At 36.1% G+C, this 17,228-nt stretch overlaps 2 protein-coding genes across 11 annotated transcripts in view; one reads left to right on the top strand and one right to left on the bottom strand.

Annotated features, from left to right (window-relative positions):
* The window catches only part of LOC107728375 (presequence protease, mitochondrial-like), an 11,681-nt gene extending 11,217 nt beyond the window's left edge, over positions 1–464 (top strand). The window contains 1 exon segment of the mRNA XM_016538515.1: positions 446–464. Coding sequence (XP_016394001.1) covers positions 446–464 — 19 coding nt within the window.
* A 224-nt stretch (positions 465–688) lies between these two features.
* Positions 689–17,228, bottom strand: part of pfkpb (phosphofructokinase, platelet b) — a 19,997-nt gene continuing 3,457 nt past the window's right edge. Inside the window, exons 4-24 of one of the 10 annotated variants that reach the window (XM_016538523.1) lie at positions 16,269–16,458; positions 16,008–16,173; positions 15,734–15,778; positions 15,553–15,661; positions 13,956–14,051; positions 12,285–12,377; positions 12,062–12,187; positions 11,076–11,140; positions 10,878–10,947; positions 10,106–10,252; positions 8,424–8,494; positions 8,234–8,321; positions 7,084–7,236; positions 4,629–4,781; positions 3,981–4,145; positions 3,294–3,355; positions 3,058–3,169; positions 2,880–2,979; positions 2,472–2,477; positions 2,238–2,343; positions 689–1,345 (exon numbers count right to left, since the gene is read on the bottom strand). In XM_016538523.1, the coding sequence (XP_016394009.1) occupies positions 1,198–1,345; positions 2,238–2,343; positions 2,472–2,477; positions 2,880–2,979; positions 3,058–3,169; positions 3,294–3,355; positions 3,981–4,145; positions 4,629–4,781; positions 7,084–7,236; positions 8,234–8,321; positions 8,424–8,494; positions 10,106–10,252; positions 10,878–10,947; positions 11,076–11,140; positions 12,062–12,187; positions 12,285–12,377; positions 13,956–14,051; positions 15,553–15,661; positions 15,734–15,778; positions 16,008–16,173; positions 16,269–16,458 (2,271 nt within the window). In that variant the 3' untranslated portion in view covers positions 689–1,197. Of the gene's footprint in view, positions 1,346–2,237; positions 2,344–2,471; positions 2,478–2,879; positions 2,980–3,057; positions 3,170–3,293; positions 3,356–3,980; positions 4,146–4,628; positions 4,782–7,083; positions 7,237–8,233; positions 8,322–8,423; positions 8,495–10,105; positions 10,253–10,877; positions 10,948–11,075; positions 11,141–12,061; positions 12,188–12,284; positions 12,378–13,762; positions 13,859–13,955; positions 14,052–15,552; positions 15,662–15,733; positions 15,779–16,007; positions 16,174–16,268; positions 16,459–17,228 lie in introns of all 10 variants that reach the window. The other 9 variants (XM_016538522.1, XM_016538524.1, XM_016538525.1 and 6 more) reach the window with 9 other exon arrangements.

The raw sequence follows: 17,228 nt of genomic DNA, 5'->3' as shown, positions 1-17,228 counted from the left end.
TATATATATATATATATATATATATATATATATATTAGGGATGTAACAATTAACCGCGAGCCAGTTGAAAATCGATTAAAATACATGACGATTCAAATCGGTTGAGATGCTAAACAAATCGCGATTTCGGTCAGCAGACATGTGGAGTGGCTATTTTAGGCCCGGAAAATGAAAGCATCAGAAAAGACCCATCCTGGGTGGTCAAATAGACATTTTTTCCCCTCTCTTCTTATTATTAGGATTGTGAAAGACACACACACGCGCCTGGATCACGCACAAACCAGTCATGTTCCATTAGAAGAACGTGTTTTCTTCCTTCCAGGAGTCATCATGAGGAACAGAAGTGCTGAAACAACCCAAATTAAACTATCACTCATTAGTTCACTAAAACTACTTTTGTTTACACGGCACATTGTTGATCATGGACTCTCATTTTTTCTAATAGGGTCAAAAACCGCTCATGATTCTGCAGAGATTTATAAATTAGAAATTATTTATGATATGTATAGAATTACAATAAATGTGACCATGTTTAATTAGAATGATTTTTTTCTATAAAAAAAAACTGAAATCATTTGAAATCCCTTGATTTTTTTTTTTTCATCCAAATACTCTAAATCATTATTCAATTATTAATTACTTGTCTGAACAGCTGTGCTCTAATAAAATAAATGACAAACCACACCGATTACATTCTATAGGGAGTTTATGCATTAGTAGCGAATACACACACACACAACGTCTGCTTTGGTACAAAGTGCCTGCACAAACAACACAGAACAGCAGCTTGGACGACGACTCCTTCAGACTCCAACTAAAAGAAGGTGCAGTTGTGAAATTACGTCACTATAAGCCAGTGGAGCATTCATACAGATAGCTCCATATTCAATGAAAATAAACTATTAGAATAAATATAAGGAAATCTTGCATATTCATAAAATATACCACTTGGCCCCATTTAAAAGGGATAATTGGCTAATTGCGTGAGCGTACGGATTGTCAATCACAACACACTGAGCTACTATATTGAAGGATCTTTGTGGCTGTAGGTATATGGTTACAGTTTAATGTGATCTGTTTTAAATATACTGTATATGATTATGTGTTCAGGTCAAGACTATGGAATCACAGGTCTTCACCTTCAATAAATACATTTTTACTTGCAAGACAACTTGGTTTTACACTTGACTGCTTCTTTTAAATGGCAGAGATGTCTTTAGCTCTCAGACGGACGATGTGTTCAAGCTGGCCCGAATCGGACACATCGTAGCTGGTTTTGTACTTGGCCAGAATCTTCATGAGTGGACGCAGACGGAGCCACCACTGTTCCTTCGGGATCCTGTGACTGCAAATAAAAATGATCAATATCAGGTCAAAGGTTGAGACTTTGTCATTTTAAAATGTGTTTTTTTAAAAGGGAATTTATATAATGTATTTTTATAAAAATTTCCCTTGCTCTTTTGAGTTAAAAAGAATGAATGTATTATGAAGACATAGACACAACTCTAAACTCCCTCTCAGGTCCACCCAGACCATTTATTAAAATTAAGCACTAACATATCACTGTTTTTACATGTTCATGGCTTTTCAGTGTTTAGGAACTTGGTCTGTCCTGACAAACTACACCAGTCAAATCCTAACAGATTATTTACATATAGAAATCCTACAGGTAAATTATCCAACAGAATTTGTCATTCGAAAAATCAGAGAGATAATGTAAGACTAAATTATGACTACTTTTGGTGCAAGAAACTTTTTTTAACTTTACACATCGACGGATACATGTAACATTACACTTTTATTATTTTTTTATTTAAATGATTTTTTTCCATTTAATGGTGATTTAAAAATGCATTTTTTTAATGCTCCAAATTTGCTGTGCTTGTTTGTAGGGCTGCACAGTTTGGCTAATTTAGTGATTTGTGCATCAATATGACTATAATAATAATAATAATAATAATACATAAAAAAATATTAAATTAAGAAATATTACAATTGCTATATTTCACTATAAAAAAGAAATAATTTATTAGCATTTAAGAAAAATAACAGTTTTATTGTATAGTACAACTGTAAAATTACAATACTAATATTCATGGCTGACTTCAGAGGAAAAAGTAAAATGTTACAAAATAGAATCCTTTAAGAGTAGCCTTGGAAACAAATATTATATCATTATTATGATAATAGAATCAGCTTTGTGAAGCATGTTTGTTAGCATGCGTGTGTGTTCTTACACAAAATCCGTCTCATCCTTCAGCTGTATGACGGGCTGAAAGACCAGAGCCCTTCGCCGCATCCCCAACAAACACGCAGAATCCTCTGTGTTTGCAAACACACGTCCTGCAAAATACACAAAATATGGGCTTGAACAGTCTACAAGCAGTGCAAAAAAGCCAAAGGTATAAGCATAATAACATTGCGCTTTAAGTGAACTGAAACAATATAATTTTGAGTTACAAATAACTTACCTTCATCTGAGCCAACCGAGGAAAGCAAAATACAAAGAGCAAAATAAAATAACACTATGTGACAGTAAAGACCAAACATTTCTTATATTAACAGATTTTCTTAATATTATGTATATATTTGTTATAAAAAAAAATAATTACAAAAATACAAATATTTTATTAATATTAATGTATTTAACATTATACTATACATATTATATATCTAGCAAAAAAATACAGTAAAATCAATTATTAATAAAATATTATAAAATAAAATATTTGTAATATATTTGATATTTAATATTTATCAGCATGTAATTTCCTGCAGCAGTGTTGAATATGTATGTTTTCTGTTGCACTTGTACCTAAGATCAGTTCTGACTTCACACAATCCCAGACAGCATCTTTCTAGCAGTGATTTCTCTTTACCTTCTCTGTAAAACTCTTTGAGCTTCTTGGAGATCCACTGCATGGCTTTAGCTGCGATCTTTGTGCCAAAGTTCCTGTCAAACGGGGAGGGAGCACCACCCTACAAAACATCACAACACGGCAGATGAACAACATTCTGATCATGTTCTCAACTGCATGTGTGTGTGTGTGTGTGTACCTGCTGCATGTGTCCCAGGACGTTCTTCCTGCAGTCAAAGACTCCTTTGCCCTCTTCATTGTACAGCTGGTAGATGAAGTCAGTGGTGTAGTTCTCACTGCAGTTCTCATTCCTGTAACACACACACACACACACGCATACAATCACACCTCACTGCTTCTACACATACAGAACTACATGATACACATGAATGAATCCAGTGTATTAATGCTCTATGTAGGATATCTAGATCATACCTGAGCACTAAACCTCTCTGGATGCTGGTCTTCATCTTCTCAGTTAAATGTTCAACGTTAGACTGAAAAATAGAGCACTCATAAAAACTCTGATGTTCTCTCTCTCTTTCCTTAAATAGTACACACTGCTAAATATTCCTGCCTGCGTGTGGGACGGAGCAGACAGAGGACGTGAAGAAGGGTACACTGTTTTTAAGGGTACTGCCAAATTCTCTGAAACGCCTTTGGAGATGGCTTATGGTAGAGAAATGAACATTCAATTCACGGGCAACAGCTCTGGTGGACATTCCTGCAGTCAGCATGCCAATTGCATGCTCCCTCAAAACTTGCGACATCTGTGGCATTGTGCTGTGTGATAAAACTGCACATTTTAGAGTGGCCTTTTATTGTGGCCAGCCTAAGACACACCTGTGCAATAATCATGCTGTCTAATCAGCATCTTGATATGCCACACCTGTGAGGTGGATGGATTATCTCGGCAAAGGAGAAGTGCTCACTAACACAGATTTAGACAGATTTGTGAACAATATTTGAGAGAAATAGGCCTTTTGTGTACATAGAAAAAGTCTTAGATCTTTGAGTTCAGCTCATGAAAAATGGGGGCAAAAACAAAAGTGTTGCGTTTATAATTTTGTTCAGTGTATATATATATAACTATATATAATAGTAAGGTACAGTGTCTCTCACCTGTAGTTCTCGGATGTCAAACGGCTCTTCATAGATGTAGGCTGCATCCGCTCCGGCCGCCAGCCCGCCCACCGTCGCCAGGTAACCACAGTAACCGCCCATCGTCTCAATGATGAACACGCGGCGCTTGGTTCCACTGGCCGACTGCTTTATACGATCACACGTCTGACACACATTTTAATAGTTAAAGACTGAAACATATCTGTTATCACACTCATGCACAAGACAGTGCAGTTCTGACACAACCGTAAACGCTCAGACATACAGGATATTACACAAGTTTATAACACAGGTATAGAAGCATGGTCCTTACTTGTGGATTATTGTGGTGTTTTTATCAGCTGTTTGGACTCTCATTCTGGCGGCACCCATTCACTGCAGAGGATCTACTGGTGAGCAAGTGATGTAATGCAAAATTTCTCAAAATCTGTTCAGATGAAGAGACAAAATCTTCAACATCTTGGATGGCCTGAAGGTGAGGTGAATACATTTTCAGCTAATTTTTATTTTTGTGTGAACTATTCCTTTAACCAAAAATGACTTAGTGCACCTTTAAAGATACAGTCTGACAAATTCTCTCTTTCCATTTCCACTGTGCTGATCATCATCGTAACATCTGTCATTCTGGCTGAGGGTGGTGTGTCTTACCTCCACTATGGCATTGAGGGAAGTGTCAGCGCCAATGCTGAGGTCAGTGCCGGACACATTATTACTGATGGTGGCAGGCAGCATGCACATGGGCACACAGAACTCCTCATACCTGCTGCGGGCATCGACCAGCTGCAGCAAACTCTCAAAGGCCTGCAGCAGTGCACATGCATTAGGACAACTGCTCACTTATTCTCTTACCAGTGTACACTAAATAGGACGGAATACGCTGTCCTTTCTGATTGTTTTGAGGGGTAAAAGTGTTCCCTGTCTGCTCAAGATGACTAGATCGAACATATAGTTGACCACCAGATGGAGCTCCAACTCGTGACGTGGGCATGGCATTGGTTAAATAGTGGCTGAGGCGAGATATTTAGATAGCAGAACGCCTCACAATGACCAAACCGACCGACCGAAAAGTGCAACCGACTGAATACACCTGCACAACCAGACTAAACTGCAGCACAACCAGACCCTAAACAGCACATCAAAACACACACATGCAGACAGAAACACACAAGACATCAGGCCCGGCCCAAAACAGCATGCAGTTAGTTGCAGTTACATTTGATTTGTTATTAACAACTTATGTCTATGGAATGTCAAATTGCAATTTGGATCTCAGGATGATTGTGCTATGCTGTGATGATAAACACCTTGTGTTGAACCAGGCCTGCAATATAAACACACACAAAAGGTGCAAACACACAGTTATAGAGACAGGTGTGAGACTGAGCGACAGGTTGTGCCGTGTGACCACATGCGTTTGTCTCCAGACACACTGAATCAGTCAGGCTGCAGTGACCACCAACCTCCCCATCACACACACATATCTCATCCTACCTAATGCAGCTCTACTTCATGCTACAATACAAAACTCTAGAGAGCTGTGAGCCAACCTACTGAACAAAGTATGTTTACATGCACTTTAAAAGTTACAATTTCAGATGGACAAAAGTAATTTATTTAAAATGTCATGTACATAGAGTTAATATAGTTGGCCTCAATGTTGAGTGCATGATCTGAAAGACAGAAGAAATGCACAAAAAAGTATTTAACCATTCAAATATTGGCCATAACCAGGTCTTGAACATTGGGGTGGATCAAACCAAATAAGTAATGATCTTTTTATTTAAAAGAAATAAAAAATATAAAAGGAAAAGTAAAACAATTAGACTTTATTGTAATCAATTTGAACTATTTGCAAATAATATTGTTATTTTAAAATATGCACATATTCACAATCGGCTTCGTTTATGTTTCTTGTCTCGTCACATTCAGATATGAATTAAATGGATCAAGTAAATGATAGCCTGTTTTTTCAATACAAACAATGAAATCTGAAAGAAAAGTATTTTGCATCACTGGATATTACTCTGTTCTTTTACATTACTATTCTTATAGAGCAGTTGTCAAATGTTTAGCTACTTATATATTACACTCTTTCATTTTTAAAACTGTAGCATTGCGCTGCCTTCTTTGATTTGAATGCCCATCTCAATCATTTTGACATTGACAAGTATTGTTAGACCACTGAGGTAGACCAGCCTAAAAATGAAATGTTTAAACCTTTTTTCATCCTAACAACACATTTGTTGGATGGCTTCGAAAGTTTTCAAAAGGGGGTCTTCACAGTAATGTCACAGAAGAACCATTTTGGGTTCAGTTCCCCAAAGAAAAAAAACTTTCAGTAAACAGTTCTTAAAAGAACCATTTTTTTTCTTAGTTGCAAGAACATTTTAATAATCTAAAGAACTTTTTTTCCCATTATAAATAACCTTTGTTGGATGGCTTCGAAAGTTTTCAAAAGGGGGTCTTCACAGTAATGTCACAGAAGAACCATTTTGGGTTCAGTTCCCCAAAGAAAAAAACTTTCAGTAAACAGTTCTTAAAAGAACCATTTTTTTTCTTAGTTGCAAGAACATTTGAATAATCTAAAGAACTTTTTTTCCCATTATAAATAACATTTAGTGCAATGGAAAGGTTGCATCGATTTTTGATGCCAATAAAGAACCTTTAATTTTAAGAGTGTGTATGCTTAGTCAGATAAAGTATTATATATGTATTGTAACTGTACATGCAAACATACTTAATACTGCATCACCTTACCAAGCACAAAGTTTAACTGTTAAACAGATCTATCTCACCCTCCAAATGCGGCTCTACTTAAACTAAAAAATGCAGCTCTACCTCACCCTAGCAAATGGAAATCTACCTCATCCCACTAAAGATCGCTCTACCACACAATGTATCTAAAAACCAAATTTACCTAAGGTTGACTTATGCTGCAACCCAGAAAATGTTGTTTAACCTTCAGGTATTTTAGTCTGACCTATGTGTTTCCTGATAGGGAGGTTGGCCATCATCAGCCCTGACCTTTCATCATATCCCACTGACAGAACAGTGCTCTTGAGAAACAGACGAACTCGAGTGACACGAGTGTGGGCCGTCTTACGTCCGTGATGGCGTTGAGGGCCGTGTCTGCCCCGATACTCAGGTCTGAGCCGGGGATATTGTTGGACACAGTGGCCGGGACCATCACCATGGGAACACAAAGCTCTGCGTGCTTGGAACGAGCTGCTTGCAGCTCCATCAGCCCCAAATAAGCCTGCGGTCAGAGCAAGGTCTTATGGGTCACTGGCCAGAATTATGGGTAATATTAAGAAGGAGGAGGGGCAGAGAGCCATGTCCACTTTGATTATGACGGTAGGAAGGTACTGTAAGTATTAATCCAGAATTTTTACTTGGTGTATGTGTTGCATTCTGGCACTTTAAGATGTTTTACACTACAGTTCAAAAGTTTGGGGTCTGTAAGATTTTTTTTATGTTTTAGTCTTTTATGCTCACCAAGGCTGCATTTATTTGATAAATACAGTAGAAAAAAAGTAATATTGTGAAATATTTTTACAATTTAAAATAAATGTTTTCTACTTGAATATATTTTAAAATATAATTTAATCCTGTGATCCGAAGCTGAATTTTCAGCATCATTACTCCAGTCTTCAGTGTCACATGATCCTTCAGAAATCATTCTCATATGCTGATTTTGTGCTCAAGAAACATTTCTTATTATTATCAATGTTGAAAACAGTTGTGCTGCTTTACGTTTTATGTTTTTATTTGGTTAGTAGAACGTTCAAAAGAATGACATTTATTTTGAAATCTTTGTAACATTATTAATGTCTTTACTGTCACTTTTGATCAATTTAATGTACCTTTGTCAAATAAAAGCATTAATTGTTTTTTTAAATAATCTTACTAACCCCAAACGTTAGTAGTGTATGTTGCATAGACTTTTATCTGTTTGTTATACTGTAAAATACTTTGTTAAAATAACAAATAATTCAATACAATGAGATGTTGTGTCTCATAATGATTAAATAAAGTGCTATTTTTGTACAAACCAGTGTATGTCTGGGAATAAAAAACCCATAATAAATTTTATAATAAATGATAAAAACTAAAGTTAAATGTTACTTATTTTTTAGTAGAAACAGAGAATCAAAATCTTATTTTACTGATTTTATATACAGCCAAACATGTACAAAAATGTATTATTATAAAGCACATTTGTACGTAGATACCGCAAATTTTACATGACATACCTCAAAACCTCCAATAACCAGTAAAGCGTTGATGTTGTGAATCCTCATCTGTTCTGCAATTTTATCAATGTGCTTGGCTGGGAGAGTTCTAAAAATGAGATTTTAGGATACCAGAAAGCATCTTATTCATTGCATACCGGCATATCAGTGTCTTTTTATTGGCAATAGGTCTTTAGAAATATAATCATACCTTTTTGTTCCTAGCAGGGACCCGCCCTGGCCTGTCCAGCCCCCAACATCACCCCACTTGATTTCTTTAATCTGAGAGAGAAAGCAGGAAAAAATCAAAGAAGAAGCAGATATGGGATGGACATTTGCTTGAATTTTAACTTCTGTATCTCTTCATCTTTGTATCTGTTACACAAAGCAACAAAGAAATTAGTCAAACTGCTGGAGACACATACAATCAAATATAATTGTCCAAATAAGCAATTAAAGGCCTCAAACATGCATTTGAATGGCAAACATGCATTATCGCCATTAGCAGCATTTCCTCTGAAAGTAGTATCGAACGGATCTGTAATGCTACACTAGGTTAATTATGGCACTGTGCACAATGCAGCAGGGGATTGTGGGATGGAATAATGGGCTTACTGTAATCATGACTCTTTATCTCATTTGGGAAGGGACTGATTTACATACACGCGTCCATATGCAGACTTGTAGTGTTTCACAGACCGGGGCTGCCACCAGATTCTTAGCAAAATTATTTGTCAATTTAATGGCATTTCCACCACATCTTAAATCATGTATTGTATTTGACAACATTAAACATTTTAACCAATTTTAGAATAAAATGCCAGACTTCTTGATAGGGCTAATTTCATAAAATACACATAATATTTTAACACTTTTTGTATAATTTGACAAAATTAAATTACAACTTGATTGGGAATTTTGCACAATAAATGATAGTGATTATAATATTAATGGTAATACGTTCTGTTGGCAAGTGATATTTATGTTGATTTACGCTGATTTTTCCTTGATGTTAAAAAAACTTTTATTAGTGGCAAAATTATTGCCACGACAATGTAATAAGTGTAAAAAAAACTGTATATAACTAATTCTCACGCAATACTTTTTGAAATAGTTCAGAATTATTTCACTCTTTGTTTAGATTATCTTAAATGGGTCATCGGATGCTCCTTTTGCACAAGTTGATATGATTCTTTAGGGTCTTAATTAAAAGTCTATAACATACTTTGGTTAAAATTTCTCAATGTTAGTGTAAAAAACTCCTTTTTAAACCTGTCAAAATCAGCTCTGTTTTTATCAAGCCATTATAGTCCATGTTGCTTTAAATGTTAATGAGCTCTGCTGGCCCCGCCCCTCTCTTCCGAGCTGCTCTCAGAGAGACTGTTTACTTTAGCCGCATTCATCGTGAAACTTGCTAATTAGCGCATTATTAGGAAAGGTGATTTGCAAAGATTCATAAAAAACCCTTATATTCACTTCTTCTGTAGATGAGGCTGGATCACAAATGATTCGAGCGAACATAGATGCATTTAGGCTGATCAGGAGTGGCGCATTCACTTCAAAGCAAAAGTAACGTTAATCCTCTGCTCTTCAGCAGCTCAGATGTCCGGAGTAAATGACGATTGCTATATTCATAATTACATCCAACAATAAAGCACAACTTGAAAAGTGAATTTTGCATCCGATGACCCCTTTAAAAAATTCTATAATATTTTTATAATGGATTTTCCTGTTTTGAAGTTGAAAGTCTGTCTGGGAGAAGAGTAAAACTATTAAATAGCTACATAAAAAGTATTTGGAAAATGCCAAAAATAACATCACCAACATACAAACACCCATAGTTAACAAAACACCAATTAAACATAAGGGTCTGTTACTTTGTGTTGTATTTACCTGTCCCTTATAGAAGCCCTCAAACCCATCACTAACAGCAAACATAGTGTGGCCTTCGGTGATCCCAACCCTGACGGCCGAACGCACGGCTGCATTCATGCCAGCTGCAGGAGCGCCAACATTCAACACAGCCACATTAAATGAGCTCTAGAGAACAAAAGAGAGCATTATCACACAACATAAACACAACTCTGACTGAATCCTGTCATTCATGAAATCAGGCCTGCTTCTCAAAATGAGTTAGATGAGCTCAACGTAGTTGTGCAAATGTTTATAGAGCAGAACGATTTGAAGTCTAATCTGACTCCACAGAACAAAATCCTGGATTAAGCTGCATTTGTGTGTGTGTGTGTGAGTAAATCACTTCATGACTTTGTACAAAGATGATTCAGTCTCCCTACACTCACATCCTTCATTCAGAAAATTCACAAAAATCTAACCTTTCATTGAAGTAAAACAACTGAACATGGTGGGGAAAATATATTTTGTAGTTGGAACAAATCAATCAAATGCTTATTAGGAAAATAAATCGGAAAAGGAACTTCAGGAACCTCAATCAGGTGAAAAACATTGCGCTATTCAATTCGATTCTATTCAATTCTATTCCTATATTCCATGTACATACACAACAACAGCCTTCCTGTGTTCCGTCGTCAAAAGAAAATAAATAAAGATATCGAGCTGTCAGTGTCACAGAAATAGGCTGAATCAGAGCAAATATGTTATACACAATATTATAAACAATAATAAGTTGAAAGTCATTATCACTTACATGTGGAAGTTCAGAATCAATTTTTCGATGAGACAAGAGTTTATAAGTGTTCAGGTTGTTTTCGAAACTTCTAAAATTTCCAAAGAAAAATGAAAAAGGATCTAAAAGTCATTCAGACATTTTCTGTTGGGTTAAAAGCACCAAAACTAAGATGAACATTGACATCTGCTCTGTAAAATGATGATTTTTGTGGTTTACCTGCCACGCAGCCTTACAGCTTCTTCAAATCGCTTTTCATCCATGGCCTTCTGGACCTCCTGCGTCTGCAATACAACAAACAAACAGGCTGAAAATCCCAAAACACTAAAACAGAGTGATGCTACCTAACACTCTTTTGACTGAATTAAACTGACAGGTATAACTACAGTTTCAGGATTGCCTGTTATTTAAAAAAAACATGGATCACATTGTCTATATGCAACAATGAAGTAACCCATATGGAAATGCAATATATGACATATATTGCTCTATATAGAGTGAAATTGCCATATATGTAACGTATAAGGCGATATATAATTTTCACATATGCATATTCTCTGGATAGATAAAGACATAAGTGTGTAACATACAAAAACTAAAAACCCCATAGTAAAATCTTTATATGAAAATATGTTAACAATATCTATATGATGATTTTTATATTGTATTATTATATGTAGCAACTATATATGACAACAATATGTGACCTATGTATGCGTTTATATGTGTTTTTGTAATAATTGTATATATACTGTACATGCATTATCTTTTATATTTACTTAATATAAACATGTGATGACGGGTTTTAGGATGGATATACATCTGCATGACATATATGTCCAAAAAACATATATATATTTGTATGGGCTAGATATATGAAATTGTTCCACTTTCGAATATGTTTTTACTTCATACCACAATATATTTTATATATTGACTTTTAACATATGTACATATATTTGAGTATGGGAAAACGTTGCTCTGAAATAGACAATTCTCTGAAATAAAAATGCAATCAAGTTTTTTTTTTTTTTTTTGCTTATTTATTTATTTATCTTTGGCCTTCTAACCTCTTTTACTGATACAGATGTGGAAAGATGACAGAAAACAGGAACTTATGTGAACTAACCACTAGGCCAGGCTCCCAGATTTAATAAGCTTCACCAAAACCCAAAAGACTTTCATTAGTTGAGTTACTTTCTCACCATCTGAACGCACTCCATCAGAGGAACCCTGACAGCCTGGTTCCCACACAGAGACACCACACATGCTGGAGTACCAGGAGAAGCTTCTAACAGGGCCAAGACGGCTTCCACTCCCATACGACTCGCCTACGGAGGAAAAGGGTACACCATGAATATACCATGTCAAAGTGATTTTGTCCAATTCAATCAAACACAGTTGGGATTTATTCAGTCAGAACCATACCAAAATCCGGTCAAAGGCAGAGGGTGTTCCTCCTCTCTGGACGTGACCCAGAATTGTGACCCGCGTGTCAAACCCCAAACAGCGCACCACCAGCTGAAGTAGAGAGTCAACACACAATCTTCACTTCAAATCTAATACAGATGTTTCTCAAACAAGATCATGAATTTAAAAGTTTAATGGCAGACATACACCACGGTTCAAAAGTTTAGGGTTGGTAAGATTTTTTTAAATATCTTTTATGCTCACCAAGGCAGCGTTTATTTGATTAAAAATACTAATATTGTGAAATATTATTGCAATTTAAAATAACTGTTTTCTGTCACAATATATGTTCAAATGTAATTTATTCATGTGATGCACAGCTGAATTTTCAGCACATGATCACATGATCCTTTAGAAATCATTCTCATATGCTGATTTGCTGCTCAATAAAACATTCTTATTATTATCATTGTTGAACACTTTTTAACTTATATCTAATATCAAATTTTTGCTGCTTAATATTGTTGTGGAAACCATTAAAACAAATTTCCAGGATTCTTTGATGAATAGAAAGTTTAAAAGAACAGCATTTATTTGAAACAGAATTTTTCTGTAACAATGCAAATGTCTTTACGGTCACTTTTAATTTTAAAGGGTTAGTTCACCCAAAAATGAAAATTAGACTGTGTTTTACTCACCCCCGAGGCATCCTAGGTGTATATGACTATTGTAGATTCAAGTGATTATTAAGTTTTGAATATGGATATTTTTCTTACAAAAACGCATCGATTCGCTACAGGAGGACTTTGTTCACCCCCCGGAGCCGTGTGAGACACTTTTTTTATGGATGGGCGCTTTTTATTTAACTTCTTTTGGACAGAAGCAATGCAACACCCGCTGACTGCAATGATAGAGCCTGAAAGATCAAAGACCATTTTTAATATAACTCCGACTGGATTCGTCTGAAATCACTATGGGTTAGTTCACCATTTTTGGGTGAACTAACCCTTTAAAGCATCCTTGCTGAATAAAAGTGTAAATTTCTTCTTCTTCAAAATTTTTTAAAAAATCTTTCAGACCCCAAACTTTTGAACGGTGGTGTAGATGGATTTATTATTAATGTCGGACTGAACTGGATTCTACCATGAATTAAAACACAGATGCATAAACAAAGCAATATTTCTAAAGGGTTTATTAAAGGCAAGCTCAGCAAACATAACCACAGACATGATTGCTGTAAGAGAAACTGTGCGTAACTTAAATGCATGTTAAAGTAAACTTGAACTCACTTAAAGTAAATGACACGCTGATCACAACTGTTACAATCAGTCCAGTAAATGAAGGGAAGTATAATATTAAAACTCACACATTTACACAAAAAGACAATGTCTACCAAAAATCAAATCCAAAACACGTGTCTAAGAGAAGAAAAACAGTCATTTCTGAGCTCATTTTGCATGAATGTGCTGTATGGGCTGTAGTTGTGCATTACTCACATCCTTTATAAGTTCTGTGGTTATGGGCTTGTTGCTTTGGTCTATTGCACCTTCAGCTACTATGATGATATTAAGCCGTTTCTTATCAGCACGATTCTACAAGGGAAAAAAAGCGTGCACACACACACACACACACACGCACGCACATCCGTACACACATACACACTGGTGAGAACAGGGAGGAGATACTCACCTCCTTCACTGCATTAGAGCTGATGGGGTTTCCGTGTCTGTCTGTGGCTCCCTCGGCCACTATGATTATATTAAGACGAGAACCTCGCAAACGGCTCTGCAGGACAAACACTGGAGGACTGAAACAAGCTGTGCGTGTGCATTCGAATGTATGCATTAGTGTGTTGTGTGATTGTGTTCTTGGGAAGCCTGGCAAACTGATGCTAGCCAAACCACAAGCTACTTTTAATTTCAAGTAGTACTGTCAAGCTATTCTTAAAAAAAAGGTCTACTACACTATAATCTAGCTCAGTGGTTCCCAAACCTGGTCCTGGAGGCACCCCAACACTGCACGTTTTGCATGTCTCCTTAATCAAACACACCTGATTCGGGTCATCAGCTCATTAGTAGAGACTCCAAGACCTGAAATTGGAGTGTCAGAGAAAGGAGACATGCAAAATGTGCAGTGTTGGGGTTGGGAACCACTGAGCTAGCTTACTACATTGAAGCTGTAAGCTATTAAATTTTCTAAATACCAGATTACATAATTCAGTTGAAAAGAGAAGCATTTTTCTCCCACAAAAACAATAAAGAAATCAATAAGTGACAGCATCAAACTTAAGTTATTAATTAAACTAAAAATTCAATAAAATCTAAACTAATTAATCTAAACAACACTAACTTATTATTTAATTCATTTTGTTAATTTAATTGCTTATTTTGCTACAAAAAGACAATGTAAAACAATGCACAAAGAGTTCCATGAACACAACTGAATGATGATTCAGTAGCTGTGTCTCATTTAGAAGGCTGCGCCCTTCGGAGGTCGAATCCTCTGGAGGTCGCATCCTCTGTAGGATGCATATACGAAGTGTCCTCAACCTAGAATTAAACGAGACGGCCTGCATAGGACAGGCGGAAAAGGAAACAGGAAGTATCACTTTGCTATGCCAACACATTTAGAGCATCGTTGCGCTCTCACACTACTTTAGCAGCGAAGGGTACACCTCATGCATCCTCCGATTTCCCGTGAAAGAAGGTTGCATTCGAAGGTCGCATTCGGAGTGTCCTACTTGGCTTTTCTGAAATGAGACAGCCTCGATGACGTATGCAGCCTTCGAATGCGACCTCCGGAGGGCGCAGCTTTCTACATGAGACACAGCTAATGGATTCAGTGAATCATATTTTTTGAACCAGTTCATTCAAATGAATCATCCAAATGAACTGAAGACATTAATTAATGACAACCACTTCCTATTATATTTCCTATATACATTTCAATTTTAACAATGTTTTATTTATTTTTAAAATTTTATATAATTTGTCAAATAAAATAAATACAAATTATAACCAATAAATGCTAATTATTTCCTCAGCTCGCTCGGTTGCAAGGCTCAATGCACGATATAATACAAAGATTAAAACACTGATGTAATGTTTGTTCATGCTACACTGCAAATGCTGTAAATTTTAGCTTGTTACTGGTTTTAAAAAAACAACTGGAGTACTGTCACTTATCTGAATAATTTAATTACTTAGGTTAATACCCTCTGTATCTGAGTTAATTTGAGCACAGCTGTAGACTTTTGTGTGCATGTTTATGTGTGTGAGTGAGTTACCTCTGATAGTTTATAACACATCTGTTCCTCCCAGCCATCTTTGGGAGGCATTTCTGGAATCAGCACCCAGTCAGCTCCACATGCAAGAGCACTGACTAATGCTAGATACCTACACACACATACACACACTGCTTAATGCTGATTTTTAAGTATAATGCATGTTTCTAGTCGAGGGTCTTACCCGCAGTGTCTTCCCATGACCTCCAGCACAAAGGTCCTCTGATGGCTAAAAGACAAACATTATGAATGTTTTTTGATGACAGGCTTTAACCATTCAAAACCATGTCTATTGTTTTTGATATTCAAAATGCATTTACATTACTAGTCAAAAGTTTGAATAATTATGTTTTTTTTTTAATGTTTTGAAAGATATCTCTTATGCTCCCCATAATATGCTGATTCTAATATCTAATAGCTAGAATTTTCTGTATATTGTCATTTTTAGTGTACAGTACCTTTGTGCCGTGGTCATTATGGCGTCCACCACCTCTATGATCCTGTGCAATGCTGAGTCAGTGCCAATGGTCATATCTGTCCCACAGAAATCATTGTCTATTGAGCCCACCATCCCAACGATATGCAATGCAGAATGAATTTGGGAAGCCTCTTCACTGATTTCACCTGGGAGATAAATGGCAAAATATTATGCTATGCAATACACGTACAAATCACAAATTCGACCTCATCCCGTGTATAAGCCCCTCCCACTCTGCTACCTGATTGGACAAGCTCATCCAACAGTCCGCTCCACTCCTCCCTGAAGAGATTAGCCCCGGTCAAACTGCCATCTCCACCAATCACACACAAGTTAGTGATGCCACGCTGCACCAGGTTCAGAGCAGCACGCAAACGGCCCTCGTGGGTGCGAAAATCCTTACAACGGGCGCTGCCAATCACGGTGCCACCCTGAACACACACAATGGCATTAAGAAAATATAGTTCAGCTATAATAATTGATGTCTTTCATTTTGATATATCAAAATATCTAAATAAATCATCTTTTGTAATTTGATGCTTTAAAACATCCCCATTTCAAATCATTATTGGGAGATTTAATAATATAATTGTGTGTACATTACATCTTTGTGTGATTACGTAAACAAACTAGTGAATTGAACCAGTTCATTGAAAAAGAACTAGTTTGCGGAAAAGAAACAGATTTCTCTGTTTACTGAGGCTAAGGATTACAGGTAATAATGCTGGAAAGTTTCGTTTCTTTGTTTCGTTTCGTTTAAAGTAATAAAGTTTCGTTTCTTGCACAGAGTGATTGTTTCGCTTCAAAAGACCGCAATATCTCGTCAAGAGCCAAAGCGTGCATTTTATGAATTACCACAGACCATTTCAGCTAAAAATCTTCTTTACTGTTCTACTGTTAAAAATGGTTTTTCAATTGAAATCGCATCATATGACCCCTTTAAATCATTGATTCAAAAGATTTGTTCAAAAACAGAGATTCATTCAATAACAAATGAAGTCTTTATGAGTGAGTCATTGAATCATTCATTCAAAAGTTTTTTTATTAATTTGTTTGAATTGATAAATATTTTAATTAGACTGAAGTAATTAGCTTTTTGTCAGAACCTCTATTAAAATATTTTGTTTGTCTAATGTTTTTCCTTAAAGGTGGGGTAAGCGATTTCTGGTAGCCAATGTTGACATTTGAAATCACCAAAACA

This window comes from Sinocyclocheilus rhinocerous, unplaced genomic scaffold (genome assembly GCF_001515625.1).
Source record: "Sinocyclocheilus rhinocerous isolate Xijiao unplaced genomic scaffold, SAMN03320098_v1.1 scaffold3323, whole genome shotgun sequence".
Lineage (NCBI taxonomy): Eukaryota > Metazoa > Chordata > Actinopteri > Cypriniformes > Cyprinidae > Sinocyclocheilus > Sinocyclocheilus rhinocerous.
The sequence above is the reverse complement of the archived record's forward strand: the minus strand, read 5'-3'. Positions and strand labels throughout refer to the sequence as shown.